The 17945-nt window shown below is 43.1% G+C and overlaps 1 protein-coding gene across 2 annotated transcripts in view; it reads left to right on the top strand.

Moving 5' to 3' along the window:
* DLGAP2 (DLG associated protein 2) overlaps positions 1–17945 on the top strand; it is a 498047-nt gene that overhangs the window by 405071 nt on the left and 75031 nt on the right. For both annotated transcript variants that reach the window (XM_006163214.2, XM_027766226.1), the window contains one exon: positions 8349–8496. In XM_006163214.2, coding sequence (XP_006163276.1) covers positions 8349–8496 — 148 coding nt within the window. The remainder of the gene's footprint in view (positions 1–8348; positions 8497–17945) is intronic.

The following is a 17945-nucleotide window of genomic DNA, read 5'->3' as shown; positions in this document are numbered from 1 at the left end:
AGAACATGCCTTGTTCATAAGTGATGTCCCATTTAACAAATAAAATCACAGGATGCCCAATTAAATTTAAATTTCAGATCAAAAATGCTTTTTTCTAACAGTATGTCCCATTTGGGACATAACTGGGACAATATTTGGAATATACTGATACTTAAAAGTATTCATTCATCTTGAAATTTAAATGTATCTTGGCATCCTGTGATTTTTTTTTTTTTTTGAGAGGTTTTTGCTATAGGGCGTGTACGCTCGCTAGACAGACAGAGAGAGACATAGAGACAGAAAGCGAGAAATCACCCCCCAGAGGGGATGGCCACTCGGCAACCCCTTCTCCTCCAGTCTCCTCTTGGGATCTTGGGCACACACACACATGTGCCCGGCGTGAGTTTCAAGCCATCGGGTCCGGGATGCGAACTACGGTCAACTACGTGGGAGTTCAGCGACATAGCCATTATGCTAACTGCTGGTTCCCAGCATCCTGTGATTTTTATATGGCAACTCTGATTATTCATTTTCCTTCCTTTTTTTTTTTTTTTTTTTTTTTTTTTTTTTTTTTTTTTGCTATAGTGCATATGTACTTTCCAGAGAGAGAAAGCAAGAAATCGCCCTTTAAGAGGAATGACCATACCACAGTCCCTTCTCCTCCATTCTTTTCTCAGGCTTCTGGGCATGGACATACATTAGCTGGCATGTTTTTCAAATCCCCACCCCCCACCCCAGGGCCAGTGCCAGGAGTTAAACCACAGAGTCAGTCATGTGGAATTAAGTTGTCTTAACCACCAACCCACTGATTGATACCTCACCCATCTTTTGTTTGTTTTTTGTTTGTTTGTTTGTTTTTTTAGAGAGAGGTTTTTGCTGTAGGGCATGTGCTCACCGGAGAGACAGAAAGTGAGAAATCACCCCCCAGGAGAGATGGCTATGCCACAGTCCCTTCTCTGTTCTCTCAGGATTTTGGACATGCACTTGGGCCGGGAGTTTTAAGTCACCAGGGCCCGGGACTCGAACTGTGGGACTCCAGCAATATAACCATTATGCCATCTGCTGGCCCCTCATTCATCTTTTTATTGTCTAGGACCTATCCCTATTCCTAGCCTGCTACAAAAATTTACAATTTAAAACATTTTTTAATTTTTTAGAATTATGCCAAATTTAATGGCAGAGTACAAATGTCTTTCCACAGAGGAATTGCAATGCAATAAAATAACAATACACAGGGAGCAGAGGAAGAGACCAGAGTAGTAGATACAAGTGGTAACAAGAGGGACAAAGGGAAGGTCCAGGGAGTGAGGAGGAACCAGTCAGTTGGTAGAAAACTCACTGAGTCAAACTTCAGGAGACGTAGATCTGTTCTCCAGAAGTCAATCTACTAAGACGTTATTGACCTCAGCAAAGTCACCGCCAAGTCTACACAATGAGATGATTGTTCCAAGATCCTTCCTATCATCAAAGTAAGATGAAAGAACTGTAACTTTAAGCCTTATTTTTGTTTGTTTGTTCCTTTGTTTTGCTAGAGGGTAGATATGCTTACCAGAGAGACAGGAAGCAGGAAGAGAGAAAGAGTAAGAAAGCACCACCCCCTCCCGCGGGGGATGCTTATGCTGTAATCTTTTTTTTTCCCTCATTTCTGACTCTTTCAGTATTCTGGGCACATAGACGCATACTCAATATGTTTTTTAAGCTACCACGTGCAAGATTTGAACCACACAATTGGCCATGTGGGATCCAGCCTCCTTAACTACCACGCTGAGAACTGGCCCTAAGCTTTATTTATTTTATCTTGCTTTACCTTTAAAGCCTGGAGAGAAGGTGGGGAAAGGTCCAAGTTGTACACAGTGAGGTTTACCCTCAATTCCCCATGAGCCAACTTCTCTCATGTCATTTTCAGGATGTGTGTCATATGATCTCCATGCAGAAGGCCCAGGACATAGTACACATCACTATCACACTGTCCTCAGAAGATGGGGTGGGCAGAGAACCTCCAGACCCCAGGCATCAGATGTCTGCTCTACAGCATCACAGCAGGGGGAATTGGAGCAAATGACCTAAGTCATATGAGATCTGTTCCCTTATGTGGGGAAAAATTCCATGCACATGTCTGTGATAGACTGCATGTTTGTGTGCCCCCAAAATTCTTATTTTGACCCTTACCCCCAAGGCAATGGTATTAAGAGGTGGAGTTCCTGAGAAGTGTTTCAGTTATTAAGATAGAGCCCTCAGGAATGGGATTCAGTGCCCTTACAGATGAGAGCCCAAAGAGCTCCCTAGCCCCTTCCACCATGTGAGAACACAGCGAGAAGAGCCATCTAGAACTAGGAAGCAGGCCCTCTGCAGGCACTAGAGCTTTGGGCACTTCCCTCTGGGATTTCCTAGCTCCCAGAACTATGAGAAATAAATGTGCACTCCTTAAGACCCCAGCTTGTGGTATTCTTGGTGTAGCAGCCCAAGCTACATCATTGATGGTGTAGTTTGACACTATAATGTCAAAGTGCTTGATAAAGTAGCAAAATTGCTGGTACATTCTGTGAACTGCATGATGGCTGCTACCACTATATTTCTGAAAGGTCTTCTTAGCACTTCCTGGTGCCCAAACTAACCGAGGCTGGTGCCCCTTATTCTATTGCCTTTGCGTTGTGTTTCATTTAAGAAGCTTTTGGCTCTGGGGCAGGCAGGTAGTGTGGTGGTTAGAGATGATAGACTCCCACATGGCCGACCACGGTTCAAGTCCTGGACCTGGTGGTTTGCTTTCTCAATTTCCTCTCTCGCGCTCTCTTGTTCTGTCCCTCTCTTATCAAATTAATTAATTAGTTAATTAATTTAATAATTTATAAAAGAAAGAAGCTTTCGGCACATGTCATTGAAACCTGCCTAGCACTGGTTGACATCAAAGGGCACTTAGAGCAAATGGGAGACCCAGAGGAAGGCTGCTCTGTCTGACTCAGAGGTCAGTCCATCAGGATGAGAGTCAGCATCCCGGCACTTTGGCCACACTAGCAGGTGAGCTGCTGCAGCTCCAAATACCTGCTTTCAGGGAAGGGCTGTCACCCACCAGCATGGAGGAAGGTCTCTCATTTCAGGAGGCGACCATCGAGCTCACCGTAGACTCATTTGAAGTGTGAGGCCTCTTCACGAGGGCACCACCAGCACCAGGGAAGGTGGCAGAGCAGTGATGTGGCTTTCTGAGCTTCATGGTGGAAGACCACGAGATGCACTGGGGAACACAGTGGGGGCAGCCAGGGATGTCTGCACCGATGGTTAATGTCCTTTCCCCCTCAAAGCTTGTAACCAGGGAACGAGCACGCCTTCATCACCTGCACTGAGAGCGGCACTTCACTGAGTGTGGAAACAGCCATTTCCTAAAATCAGATCATTAAGTACAAGGTCATGTACTGAAAGATAGAATAATTCTCATTTTGTCAGAGGAATATTACAAACACGCACACACAAACACACACAAATACACAAATACATCTAGCACTAATGTTATTTAGCATGTCCTATTTAAAGCCGTAGAGGAAATGTAGAGTTTTTTCTATGGGTGTTATTCCTTTTGATTTCCATTTATAAAAATGAAAAGATGTGGGCTGGTTTTGTGGCCCAATGGTCAAGGCAGCCATATCCCAAATGGGGGACCTCACGGTATGAATCCCAGATTCAGAGGCTTAAAAACCAAACTGAACCATCAGTGTGTGTGCCCAAAATCCTAAAGGAGGGAGAGGGAAGTCACATTTTTTTTTTTTTTTGGAGATATTTTCACTGTAGGGCACGTGCACTCGCCAGACAGACAGAGAGGGACATAGAGACAGAAAGCGAGAAATCACCCCCCAGGGGGGATGGCCACGCCGCAATCCCTTCTCCTCCATTCTCTTCTCGGGGTCTTGGGCACGCACGCACATGCGCCCAGCGTGAGTTTTAAGCCACCGGGTCCGGGACACGAACCGCGGTCGACTACGTGGGAGTCCAGCGACATAGCCATTACGCTAACTGCTGGTTCCCGGAAGTCACATTTTGTATGCTGTGACAATGCTCAGGAAATGAATGTTAATTAGTTAATTAATTAAAAAGAACAAGAGAAAAAAAAAAGAGAAGAGATTGCAGCACAACCATTCCTCATCAAGGGTGCTCTCTCTCTCTCGCTCGCTCTCTCTCTCTCTCGCTCTCATTCTCTCTCTGATGAGCACATGCACCCACTAGCAAAAATTAAATAAATAAATAAATACAAAAAACAAAAATGTGCTCTGTATTAGAAGTAAACACATTTAATATAATAAAAAGTTTTCTTATATTCTCCTTAATATGACTTGCCTAGAATCTTCTTTGTTACATTTCTAAGGTGATAAAGACAAAGGGAAGAATTTATTACATCTATATTTTCACATATATTTACATAGATCTATTTAAATAGGTGAATTCAAATGTTTGCTTAGGCATGTATTTTGTTATGTAAATTTGTTTTTGTAGTCATCGAAGTCACAGAAGAGATTCCTGAGCACACAATTCCACAAAGAACTCTAGGACAATTCACAAATGGAAAGAAAAATGTAGAATACCAGCAAGTCACTTAAACCCTCTCATAGGGTTACTCGTTCATGCTTAACAGCATTTCGAAATAGGTTTCTATGTTGCATCTCTGACAACCGAATGTGAGCAATACTTGGAAGACAAAAAATAGAACAAAAATATTTTCATGTTGGGAACCAGCAGTTAGCGTAATGGCTATGTCACTGGACTCCCACGTAGTCGACCGCGGTTCGTGTCCTGGACCTGGTGGCTTAAAACTCACGCCGGGCGCGTGTGCGTGCGTGCCCAAGACCCCGAGAGGAGAATGGAGGAGAAGGGATTGCGGCGTGACCATCCCCCCTGGGGGGTGATTTCTCGCTTTCTGTCTCTATGTCTCTCTCTGTCTGTCTGGCGAGCGCATGCGCCCTACAGTGAAAATCTCTCCAAAAAAAATATATATATATATTTTAATGTTATTCTAGAAAACTTTTTATGATTTCCTTTCTAAAGTTTTTGAGCTGCCATCGACATAAGAAAGTATTTTTTTCAGTCTCCGAGACCAGGAATGCTGAAGCAGGACTCTCTCTTTGAGGGAATCACCAAAAGGGCTTAAAGGCAACTTCAAAATGGCGTGGGATTGCCAAGGAAGGATTTCTAAAGCATGAGTAAGTGGGATGCCGTGGAGTGCTAGGTGTCTAGGGGGCCTGGGGGATGGGTTTTATGTAGCAAAGAGAAAACTGACTTGTACCATATCAATGTATCTCCCCGTCTTAGTTCTTGATTTTCACTCTTCAGATCTGTGATGTATAAGGAGAGTGGACCTTCTTGGTCACTCCTATTATAGAATGCTGACCCATTACAATAATTTTCGATTAAGAAAACATCCTCTAGTAAGCCAAATGAGACCAAGGGTTGTGTTTTAACTACTTTAAAATGTATGATAATAGAGAATTGGGAGCTTTGGGCGCTGGTTCTGTGATTTAGCAGCTGTTATCTTGGGATTAAAAGCATGAATTCTGGAAGCCACCAGATGGCATAGCAGTTACATCACTGGACTTCCACATGGTCAACTGCGATTTGAGTGCCAAACCTGGTGGCTTGAAACTCATGCCAGGCATGTGTGCATGTGTGCCCAAGATCCTGGGAGGACAATGAAAAAGGGAATGTGGCATTGCCATCCCCTCTGGGGGATGATTCCCTCTCATTTCTTCCTCCCTCTCTCTCTCTCCCCCTGTGCCCTAAGGCAAAAACCTCTAAAAAAATGAAAAATATATAGCATGAATTCTGGAGCCCAGCTGCTGGGGTTCAGAATCTAGTTGTGTCCTTGGCTCTGCGTGATCTGTACATATGACTTGACATGCCTCAGTCTTTTTGGGGTGGTGTATATGCGTGTGTGTGTTCATAATTGTTCTTCACTCTTTTTTGTAAAGTCCAGCTGTACAATACACTTGCACAATAAGAGTTATTGATATCTATCTATGGGAGTCACATGAAGATTAAATGATTTCAGACAATGTAAAATACCCACTAGAGTATCTGGTATAATATTAAGATATGACACGTGTTAACACCATGAGTCTATATTTAAAAGAAAAAAAAATACCGCTTCCTCTATTAGCCATGTTTTTTCTTAAGTGGCATAACCCATTTTGGAATAAAGAGAATCACTGAAAGTTAGAATGCCTATTTGAAACACAAAGTTACAAAACACATTGATCCATGATTGAGCGCCATGCAGCAGCTGCCAAAAGGGTCCTGGGCTGAGTTTTAAGGCCACCCCTTCGTTCATGGCATCAGGCCCTTGCTAGAATTCACGGATACTGAGATAAAGAGGATGTGAGTCCTTCTATCCTATTTTCTCCAGGTAGAAAGAACTTTAGTTGAGAAAGTTAAAATGATGGAATGATGGTACTAATCAAAAAAGAAAATGATTATATTGGAAGAAAAGATACTAGTGCTAATGGGTAGAAATGCCAGGTAGAAACCAGTGATTGCAGTGAAAAAGAGAAGGAAAGGGGAAATGCAGAAAGTTTACATTTTTGCAGGGTTGAGTTAGGAGCCCAAGTCAGGGCTCAGGCATCCCTCGGAGTCCATGCTGCTCCTGCCCCATAGCTCCAGGCACTGTCCTTGCACATGACATTGTATTAAACATGCACACAAAAGCAAGCCAGGGTCACTTACAGGGTTATGGGTGAGTCCACTTATCAAAGCCAACATGAGCCCCAACGCAAAATAAGTCTCAAGACACTGTTGACAGTTTGCTGCTCTGTTGAATCTGGTCAAGTTCAGGGTGAGAACAACTAGGTAGTCTGGGAAGGTGTGTGTCAGTGGAGGGGGGGCTCTGTCCCATTCACCTGTTCTACTCACTGGTTGTTCAAGTGGAAGGTCCATGGAGAAGAGAAAGGGACAGTGCCCTCTGCTGGTGCCAATGACGGTCCCCAAAACTGATGCGGTGGGAGTAGGTGATAATGGGTCATTGGAAAAGTCATGATGCATTTTTGCTTAGAAAAAATACGTCATGACTTTTCCAACGAGCCAATCATTGGCATGAAGGCATTATCATGTTTCTTGCACACTAAAATTAGAATCTGCTTAAAACTAATTTCCTCCCATTGACTTGCTCACTCTCTCTGTGTCTCTCTCAGTCTGTTTTGAGTGGAAAGGAATGGAGCTAGGAGTTGGAGTGTATTTTTAACACCTTCTTATAAGGCAAAAATTACTTTTAGCAGGAAGAATGACTTTTAATCAATGGGCTTCATTAATCGGAACTTAGAATGAGTTCCAGTTTTTTCTCATCTCGTGATTTTGGGCATGTATGCATATTCGCTCAGTGTGATTTTCAAGCCACCAGGTCTAGGACTTGAACCACAGTAGGCCATGTGAAAGTCCAGTGCTTTAACCATACTACACCATCTTCTGGCCTCTACTGACATATTTTTTAAAAGATCAGCAAATCACAGAGAAAACAAGTCACACCAGGCATTTAAGAAGAAAAGAACATACAGGAGCCTATGGAGTCAGACTCACCCACCAAATATTTATATACATTTTCATGCACAGATCTATGCAATGTTTCTATTAAGATACAAGATAGATCAAAAGAGTCGTTAATAATTTACATTTTTATTACTTTAGTTTTTGATAAAATAAAATGAGTTCTTATTGCATTGTAGAAAGATTGTCAACAAAACTTGGAAAGGTTCAATTAGCCCAAAATCTAAGCTAAGTTGACCTTCTATCCGACAAACATTCTCAAGGCTTTCCCATGCTTTTAACATTTTACAAAATAGCAAGAAGGAAGACCAGAGAACATGAATTTTTAAGGGCGTTTGGAAGAAAATGATCATCATGGTAATAAAGTAGATTTGTCAGCCTACTCTTTTGCCTATACTGCATAATCTGGACAACTTTACATAAGTTAGAACTGAAAGCAAGCCCTTTATTTTTTTCTTTTATTTCTCTGAGTATGTAAAGTTTGCATGATTTTTACAAATCTGTCGGGGTTTCCTGGCTGAGATTCAGGAGCAGGGTTCTCTATTATGTGGTATGAGTCACTAGTACTCTCAGCACCTTCTAAAATGTGGGATGAACCTAATTTCACTACCTGGCCTTATAAAGTCAGGTTTCAAAGCAATTTTGTAAATAGCCTCTCCCATTACTTCTGATGAAATCCACATACGTAAATGTGAACCTCAGAATATTTATAGACGGCGAAGTTACCCATCAAAAGACAAACATTCAGCTGGGCATTTTCTAACAGCCTCTTAGTGGAGGTTCGAAGAATCATTCTCATGACTCTCCCTTTGGCGGATGTTCATGGAACATCTTTCCCTGTTTCTCTTTTCTTATAGCCAGAGCTACCTGCAAGCTGCAAGTGACGTGTCTGTGGGTCACAGCCTGGACCCCTCTGCCAACTACAACTCCCCGAAGTTCCGCTCCAGGAACCAGAGCTACATGCGGGCCGTCAGCACCCTGAGTCAGGCCAGCTGTGTGAGCCAGGTTGGGAATCTCTCTATGCTTTCTCCCTCGGGTACAGTGTCCAAGCCATGCGGTAGCAGAAATTCCCCTGCCAGGAAAACATAGCCTAGCATCATGTATGCAAGACCGTGAGCACAGGTGAAGCTCCTACCTGGAATTAGCTCTGACTGATTTAAGACCTGTGAACCATATAAGATTAGTATGTTTGACATTTATAACTCTATATCATTTTTACGTTTACTCATTCTCTGAGTAAAGAACGTCTGATAAGTTGGTCATCTCAGCTTCTGACTGACTTAACATGGGCTGACTTCCTTTGACCCAGGATGTTTTTTCAATAAAATGAGACCAGGGAAAGGTTGAGACCACAGTGGCTTTTCATGAATCCTCCAAGTTGTACCCCAGAATATCTAGGAAGGAGAGTTGAAAGCGTGCTGTGGCACTTGATGTCAACCAGAGAAGTATGTCAGGCTTTTTCCTAAGACAGGACTGATTTCTCTAGACACTGTGGCCTCCAGAGCTTTGCGTGGTCACCACAGAATACTGTGTTTTAATCAGGCCCCAAGACATCCTGACTGCGGGGAGGGGCCCTCCGTGAGGCACACAGAGGCCCTTTGAATTGAGGTGGTTGGGTTGGTTGTAACATTTGCTTCCAAGTGGTCACCTCGAACAAAGTTGAAGTGTGCAATTCATGTGGAAGCCACACTGGATGAGGGGTTGAGGCCATGGGGTTCCACAGAGGTAGTGCATTTAGTCTGGTGTCTCAGGGCCCTGGACGGGGTGTTCACAGTGTGCAGAAGCTGCAGGAAGTGACAGAGGTCACAGAGCCCTAACAAGCGTGGGGCCGCTTGGTCCCACCGCTCTGGTTCCTGGCAGAAACTCAGCACGCAGAAGTCACACCCACACCCACTGGGCAGGTGGAGCTGCAGATGGCGGTGTAAAGGGGTGGGGTGTCGGCAGTCTTTGGTCTCAGAGGAGGACTCAGACTCTGTCTCTGGGGAGTGGGTATCTCGAGTTTTCAAACTCTGGTGGGGAATGATCAAAAACTCTGTCTCTGAATCACGCCAGGTCTCAGGGCCATCCTCCCACTGTTGCGTGGGATTCCCAGAAGTTCAGGGTGCTCCAGACACTTGGGTCACTGCTGCACTGCTGGGCTCAGTCCTTGGTCTGGCTCTGCCACTCTTGGTGTGGGTGACCTGGGGAAACAGCAGTGCCTGAGGGACGTGCCCATGCAAGGCGCACTGAGCCCCTAGGCTGGGTGTGCATGAGCTGAGGCTCTGCTCCCAGGCAGCACTGTGCTGTAGGAACTTGCTTCGAAAGGTTGGGGGCAGCACCCAGCAGCCACAGTGTTTCTTCTCTGAGTTGGTAGCCTCACATGGACTCTGGGCAACTCTATACACTCCAGATCTCTGGGAACCACGAGGTTTTCCTGTGTGCAGGACTACTTGGGTCCACTGTGGGAATGGGGAGTGCTGGGGATATTTCACTTACCTTTCTCCCCATAGCAGGGAGCTTCCCTCAGCGCAGGTACTCCCCACCAGGTGCTTCATTTTCCTCTTTACTCCTCCAACCTCAGTCTCTAGACTTTTGTTTTTAATGATACCACCTACCCTTTTAGGTAATAGAACCTAGTTTACCAAAATACAACTTTTGAAATCTGATTTAACACCAGAAAGGTTTTAAACACAGGTGCAAAGTGATTTCCCTGTAGGTGTGAGCATTTCTTGCTAATGGTTTTTATTTGCGTTCAACACACATTTCAATGTAATGGATATCATACCTCTTCAGATGCTTTTATGGAACCTTCAGAGGTTTTCTGGTTTCATCTTCATTATTTTGAGGAAATGTAAACCTATACCAGTACCCTTCACACCATGCTTTGGTGAACCCAAGGTGGAATCTATAATAATAAAGTAAAAATGACATGTTCTCACTTTTTTCCTATCTGAAAAAATTCATCATTATAAATAATGCTAAAGCAAACCAGCTGGCTGTTTAAGAGAGGAGTATTTATTTTTATGACTTTGAAATTTAAAGTTCATTTATTTATTTATTTATTTTTGAGAGAGATTTTTGCTATGGGACACATGCACTCACTGGAGAGACAGACAGAGACAGAGAGACAGAAAGCAAGAAATCACTCCCTGGGAGAATGGCCATGCCACAGGTCCTTCTCCTTCATTCTTCTCTTGGGATTTTGGGGGCACACACACACTCACCAGGTGTGAGTTTCAAGTCACTGCAATTGGCCACATGGGAGTCCAGCATCTGGTTAAAGTACCACCTGCTGGCCCTGAAATTTAAAATTCTAAGTCATTCCTCTTGTTGATTTCTGTAACATGACTTCAGGTTTAACTCAGTTTTTAATTCTGAAAAATTATATAGTTACTTAAAAGAATCCTACAAACTTTATAGTAGGTAAATAATGGCCATAACACACCCAAAAACCAACATCCAGCGATTTAGTATTGAACCCCTGGCAAACACAAACTAACAGTTCAGGAAGGAGGAGAGTCGTTTCAAGTGATAGAGGATGGCAGAATCAGAGACTCTTCAAGGTTCTTGTGATACTTCAATTTGGTGGCTAGAACTTTAAAAGTTGACTCTTTATCTTTCACACTTAATTCTTCTTCTCATATACAAAAATGAAATTAAAAGCCCAATTGAAATGAGATTTGCTTATTTTTAAGATATTTCTTTTTGTTCTAAAATAGTTGAACATTTTATTTTATATATACTTGCTGGGTATAACCTTTTTTATTTGCACTTTTTTTTACATTTATTTATTTATTTATCTATCTATTTTTTGTCATTTTCTAAGCCACCAGGTCTAGGACTTGAACCACATTGGACCATGTGGGAATTCAGCACCTTAACCACCATGCCACCTGCTGGCCCTGTGCATTTAATCACTGTTCATCTTTATAGTGTACAACATGGTTTTCCCAGCATGAATACAGTGCATATTAGTCAAGTCAGAGACATTGCCATGTACATAAACGTCATCATCAACAGATAACTTTTCATCCGAAGCCAGACTATGAAAGACAGGCATTGTATGTCCCCACTTAATATATACCAAATGTCTGCACTCTACGGCAGAAACTGAAAGATTGGAAAGTATAGTGGCAAGATAGGCAACTGTAGATAGTAGAGACAATATAGAAGGAGGTGGGTAATTGGGGGTGAATAATAGGAGGAGAGAGGGGGCTGGTTGGGGAAAAATATATATATGAGCCATTTCTTTCTTTGAACTTTAGTAGTAAAATTCAGTGTTAGTTTCTCGTGGCTCAGGAGCCTGGGAAGAATAGCTTTGGCTGCTCTGAGTGTTCTGGCTGATGGCAGGGAATTGTGCCAACAGTGAACATCCAGGGCTGCAGGTGAAAAACAGCTCTTGGTTTGAAAGCATGCATGAAATTACAAGTTCTTATTGACCAGTCTAAGTAATCAGACTTGCTCATTTACCCATAAAATTTATTATTTTCAGAATCTGATCAAAAGCACTAGAAACTCATGTTAAAACTATTGCTATTCCAGAACCACAAGAGATGGCTCAGGCCCACAGTCTCCTTGCTGCAGCCAAATGATTTGTCTGGTACTCCTTGAGCCACTTACGCATTGTCGACCTGTGCCACAGCACTCTGAGATTCACCAGTTTCTCACTATGTCAAATAGGACCCCCACATTTAGTTTTTATTCTCAGAATGACATTTCATAGATTGCAGAGAGCACAGTTGGGCCAGTCTTTCTTTCTCTTTTCTTCCTTCCTTCCTTCCTCCTTTCTTCCCTTCCTCCCTCCCTCCCTCCCTTTCTTTCTTTCTAGATTTCCAGAAAACACATGTATTCACCAGATAGAGAGACGTAGAGACAGAGAGAGAACACATCTGCCAATAGAGCCTGGTCATGCTGCAATCTCTTCTCTTCTGTTTCTTAATTCTTTTGGGATTTGGGACACACACACATGCACACACACACACACACACACACACACACACACACACACACATTGTGTTTCTCAAGCCACTGAGGCTGGGACTCAAACTACAGCCAGCCATTTGGGGTCCAGGCAGGATACAGGGCAGGCCCTCTAGTTGAATTATTCTTGTGAGCTGAATTAACCCATCTTATTCAGACTTTAGTGTTCTATGTGTTAAAATATGTTCGTATGTTGCTAAATCTACACATTGAATGAAATAATCTTTACAGTTTTTAAATCCCTTAAATATAATTAGAAAGATAGATTTCAAGATTCTCTGATCTTTTCCCATTTGATAAATAAAAATGCAATAATGACTATAGTTTAGAAGGCCTGCAAAGTCCCAGGAATAGTGCTGGATGATTCTGTCAGTTCCTATCACCCTTGAGCCCTCAGAAGGGTTTGATCAGTGTCCCCCTTGTAGGTGCATATGCTCCATCGACAGCTACCGGGGCTCCCTCCTGTAGCTGAGAGTCAAGTCTCAACACAGAGCAGGGAAGCAGATGCCATGTCTGGCAGATCCCACTGCCACCAAGACAGACCTCTGGCCCCTGCTGCCTTCTCAGCCCCCTGGATTCCAGCAGAGTTTTTTCTATCTTGTTTCTCCTCCCCACACGAAGGGCCTGAGTTCCAACCAGAGGAACTCTGAGCCACAAAAATACCGGCTCCCAAGCCTGCAAGTGTTTCTGGGTACAAATTTCTCAACTCTAGTTCCTCTCCAGGCAATCCGAAAAGAACTTATCAAGTGCTAGTTCCAAGGTGCCTTTGACCTACTTCCCTTTTCCCCATTAAAATATCTTCCTTGTCACCTACAAAAATCCATAAATGATCATTTTGTTCACTTCTGTACCTGAATATCAATGTTTCCATGGCCTGATGTATTTTTGGTGTCAATTGAGGGGTGTTTTTGTTTTTTAATCCTCCCATATTGGGGTTCACAATGTGGCCATTTGCCTAGAGTGTGCAAGCATTTGAGATTAGTAGCTATGAAAGTTCACTGTATGAAAAGCAAAACTGTCCTCGAGGCCAAGTATGATATGTGGAGCTCAGTACTTGATCCTGGCTCTTGCCCTTTGTGTGGCATCGTGTCATCTGTCCTGTGGCTCAGCCCAACCCATCTTCCCCAGTGCACAGTCTCTGTGTCTTCACTGGTAATTTCAGCAACTGCAACAACCTTCCCTCTGTTTTCCCAGGATAGCCAGGAGGCTCGGGTGTGGCAGGTATTTTACTGGTGCACCAGTGAAGGACGCTGCGGGTCTGAGCAGCATGCAGCCGGAGCATGGTCCTCATCCTCACTGGAGCAAAGATACTTGCCTTTCTCATGGTTCTAAGTCATGCCATTGTCTCATTATCTCTTTCCTCCTCATTGTTTAAATTATATATACATACACACACACACACACACACACACACACACACACACACACACACACATATACATACACATACATATATTATATATACATATACATATATATGTATATATAATTTAATAATCTCAATAATAATTAGTTTAATAATCTTCCCCAGTGCACAGTCTCTGTGTCTTCACTGGTAATTTCAGTAACTGCAACAGCCTTCCCGATGTTTTCCCAGGATAGCCAGGAGGCTCAGGTGTGGCAGGTATTTTCCTGGTGCACCAGTAAAATTGTATATAACACACATACCTACACATACATAAATTTTGCCAGCTGACATGTGTGCTTACCAGAGAAAGAGAAAAAAGGCACCAGCAAAGTGCTGGCTATACAACAATCCTTTTCCCCTGCATTTCTTCATCCCTTCAGGCCTTCAGGATTTGGGGCATGTATGACAAGTGTCCAGCATGTGTTTGAAGCTGCCAGAGCCAGTACTTGAACCACAGTCAGCCCCATGAGATCCAGCTCCCCATGCTGAGTGTTCAACTGCTTCACTGTGAGACCAGCCCCGCATTGTCGTTAAACATCTGTTTCAGTGTAATTGTAGCCTCCTAGTCTGTCATACTTCCTTTTATTAAAAGATTGTTGTAAAACACACAATGTGGAATGTAGCCTTCTAAGTAGGTTTGAGTGTTCCATTCAGTGGCATTGAATAATACACTTTAAAAATGTTTAAAAGGGTGCCTTTATAGTACATTCACATTGAGAGAAACTATTCCTGCCATTCATCTCCAGGACTTGTTCATCTTGTAAAATTAAAACTCTCTACCCATTAAACACTAACTCCACACTCCCCACTCTCCTCTTGCCCCAAGTCCCTGTTAACTGGCATTCTACCTTCAGTCTCTGAATCTATCCTAAGAGTCACACATGAATGGAATTTCAGACTGTCTATCTCTTTTGTGAATGGCTTATTTCACCTAATGTAATGTCTTCAGGGATCATCCATGTTGTAATATGTCAGAATTTCCTTCCTATTTAAGGAAAATAATACCCCATTGTATAGAGAGACCCCATTTTGTTGATCTGTTCATCTGTTGATGGACATTTGGTTTGCTTCTATATCTGGGCTATTTTGAGTAATGCTATGAAAATGGGTGTGCAAATATTACTTTAAAACTCTGCCTTCAGTTCTTTGAGACGTATACTCAGAAGTACAATTGCTACATTATTGTGAATTTAATTTTTAATTTTCTGAGGAACCTCTTTACTGTTTTCCACACAGCTAGACCATTTTACATTTCTACCAACAGTGCATGAGGTTTCCAATTTCTCTGCATTACCACTATGTCATGGCTTGCCGTTTATTCTTGTTTTTAATGCATGCATGCACGCACCAGAAACAAAGAGGGAGAAAAGAAAGCACCTTGCATGGAGAATGGATCTCTTGTTCTTCGTTTCTCCCTCTTTTTTGGATTCCGAGTATGCACACACACATGTCCAGCATGTTTCTCAAGCCACCAGGTCTGGAACTTGAACCACATGGCTGGCCATGTGAGGTCGCACTGCCTTAACCACCAAGCATCTGAGCAGTTGTATAGCTTGCTATTAAATGTCATCTGTCATGACCTCCAAGAAACCCACCTTTAGCTTTATGAAGAGTTCTCTTCCACAAGAAGAAAAGGGTCTTCCTTATGCTACAATCTGCCCCTTCACAATTTTCCTAACTTTCTCCATTTTGGTTCTTCACTGTGCCCATCTTCTTTGCAAACAACTCAAGTCATATTTCTGAATTACAGCTCACAAAGGCAGAAGTCGGGCATGTCAAACCATGGTATTTCTGGGGCCAGCAGGTGGCATGGTGGTTAAGATGCTGGAATTCCCACATGGCTGACCATGGGTCGAGTCCCAGACCTGGTGGCTTGCTTTCTCACTCTCCCTCTCTTTCTCTCTCTCTGTCTTAGGCAAAATTCATGTGAAAAATAACAATAACAATAATAATTTAAAAAAAAAAACATAGTATTTTTGTAACTCACCTTACTGGCACAACGTCCTCATGGGGTCACTAGTGGGTTTCACCATCTCTGGTCATTCCAATGTAATATCATATCCACTTTTCCAAATCTCCCTCAGGCTGGGTGGACAAAGTCATTCTCAGAGAACACATCATTTCAATCCCCTTCTAAATCAATTCGAAATCCTTCCCAACTACTTTTTATCAGAGGAGAGGGGGCATAGTCACCTTTGTTTCTAAAACCTCACCGATAAATTTTTACAGCTGGAAACATAGCCCAGGGTCCTTACTGAAATTTTAGTCTGTTTGTAAATTCATGTAAAACTTTTAATACTATCTATTCCTAAAGGAGAGAGAGCAGCTGGCCCACAGAGTTTCCAGAATAGTTTCTACTGAAAATATGTGCACTGGGGTTCTGGCATATGCAAGCAGCTACTCTGAGATGTTGACCTCTTCAAGTTGTCTTGTGTAGATCTTTGACATAAATGACAGCAAACAATCTTGGACTTTTTGTTAAGTTTCACCTGAGTGAAATCTTAGATTGAAAGAAATGTGTAGTCCAGAAAATGCCCTGTTTTCAGACCAGCATGACTGTTTCTAAGCATTTTACTCACTGGGTACCTACGGATGTCTTGATGGCTATGTAGTGGTTTGCTATCACTCCTCCCCACCCCCATCCACCAGGGTCTCTCTCTGATATTCTGAATCCCGAGGCCCTCCAGATGCAAGCTGCCTCCACCAATTTTACTCTGATGGCTTCTGCTGGTGAGGAGTAAGCCTGTCTGTCTTGCTCTTTGACTTTTATTATTTTTTTAAAAGAGATTTTTGCTATAGGGTGCATGCACTCACCAGAGAGACAGAGACAGACAGAGAAACAGAAAGCAAGAAATCACTCCCCAGGGGGGATAGCCATGCCATAATCCCTTCTCTTCCATTCCCTTCTCAGGATATGGGGCATGCATGCACATGGACCTGGTGTGACTTTTTTTTCTTTTTTTTAATTTTCTTTTTTTATTATTAGTCATACATTACATCACTATACACCTTTTAGATTGTGAAGAGTCTTTACACAGCATGATATACACCTCAGTCCAGCCCAGTCGAGACTATTATACACAGCCTCGTCAACAGATAATAAACCTTATCTGTGTCCCACAAGTGTCTTACCTCTCCATTCCCCCACACACACACAAAATTTCCTTTCCTATGCTCTTCCCCTCCCATACTCTCTTTCTACTTTGTCTCTAGTGGTGTGAGTTTTAAGTCACTAAGTCTGGGACTTGAACCATGGTCAACTACATGGGCGTCCAGCAATGTAACTATTATGCCATCTGCTGGTCCCTGTCTCACCTTTTATTCCACCTCTACTTCCTCCGTCATGTCTAGAGTCAGTGCTGGGTTATGTTCACTCAGGTTTTAGACTGAAAGAAACCATCCTTCCACACATAAATAAGCACAGCAGAAGCCAGAGGAATCCACCTACAGGTCTGAAAGTAGAGGGGGGCAAGTGTGCTGAGTTCTGTTTTCTCCAGGAGAGAGCAAATCTGACTCTGTGAGTCTGCTTTTACTCTGTGAGCAGTGGAGGGAAAGAAAGAATCTGATGCTTTAAAGGTACCTTTGGAAAATGTGTCTGTGAGCCCAAGTCAGGGCAGGGGCCTGGGGGGTGGTTTGGAACCTGTCGATGCTTCACACTCTCATACAGATTCTGCAGAGTTGAGGCGGATCAGGACAAAACAAAAAAGAGAATAATTGTTTATTGATGCTTGACTTTTTAAGAAGCAGGAATGAGGAAGGAGAGAAGGAGAAAAGGAAAAGAAGGGAGGGAGGGAGAGAAGAGGAAAGGGAGAGAGGTAGGAAAACAGCACCTAGTTTGAAGCAAAGCTGGGCAGACAGAGCAGTGAGCATTTGCTTCTGGATCTCACAGCCCTGGTCCCTGGATGCAGGCACATGGATCACAGATGCCCCGGGGAAAGCATCTCAGCCCAGAGCCAGGCATGCAGTGTCACCCCCTGGAGAAAGTGACCTCCCACTGAGGACTGCAGGCATTGAAAAGAGACAGATGGACATGGGGAAAGAGGTTTGTAGGGAGAGAGAAAAGGTTGGTCACCTTCTGAAGACGGGG

This window comes from Tupaia chinensis, unplaced genomic scaffold (assembly GCF_000334495.1).
Source record: "Tupaia chinensis unplaced genomic scaffold, TupChi_1.0 Scaffold141517_1, whole genome shotgun sequence".
Lineage (NCBI taxonomy): Eukaryota > Metazoa > Chordata > Mammalia > Scandentia > Tupaiidae > Tupaia > Tupaia belangeri.
This window is presented reverse-complemented; position numbering and strand designations above follow the sequence as displayed.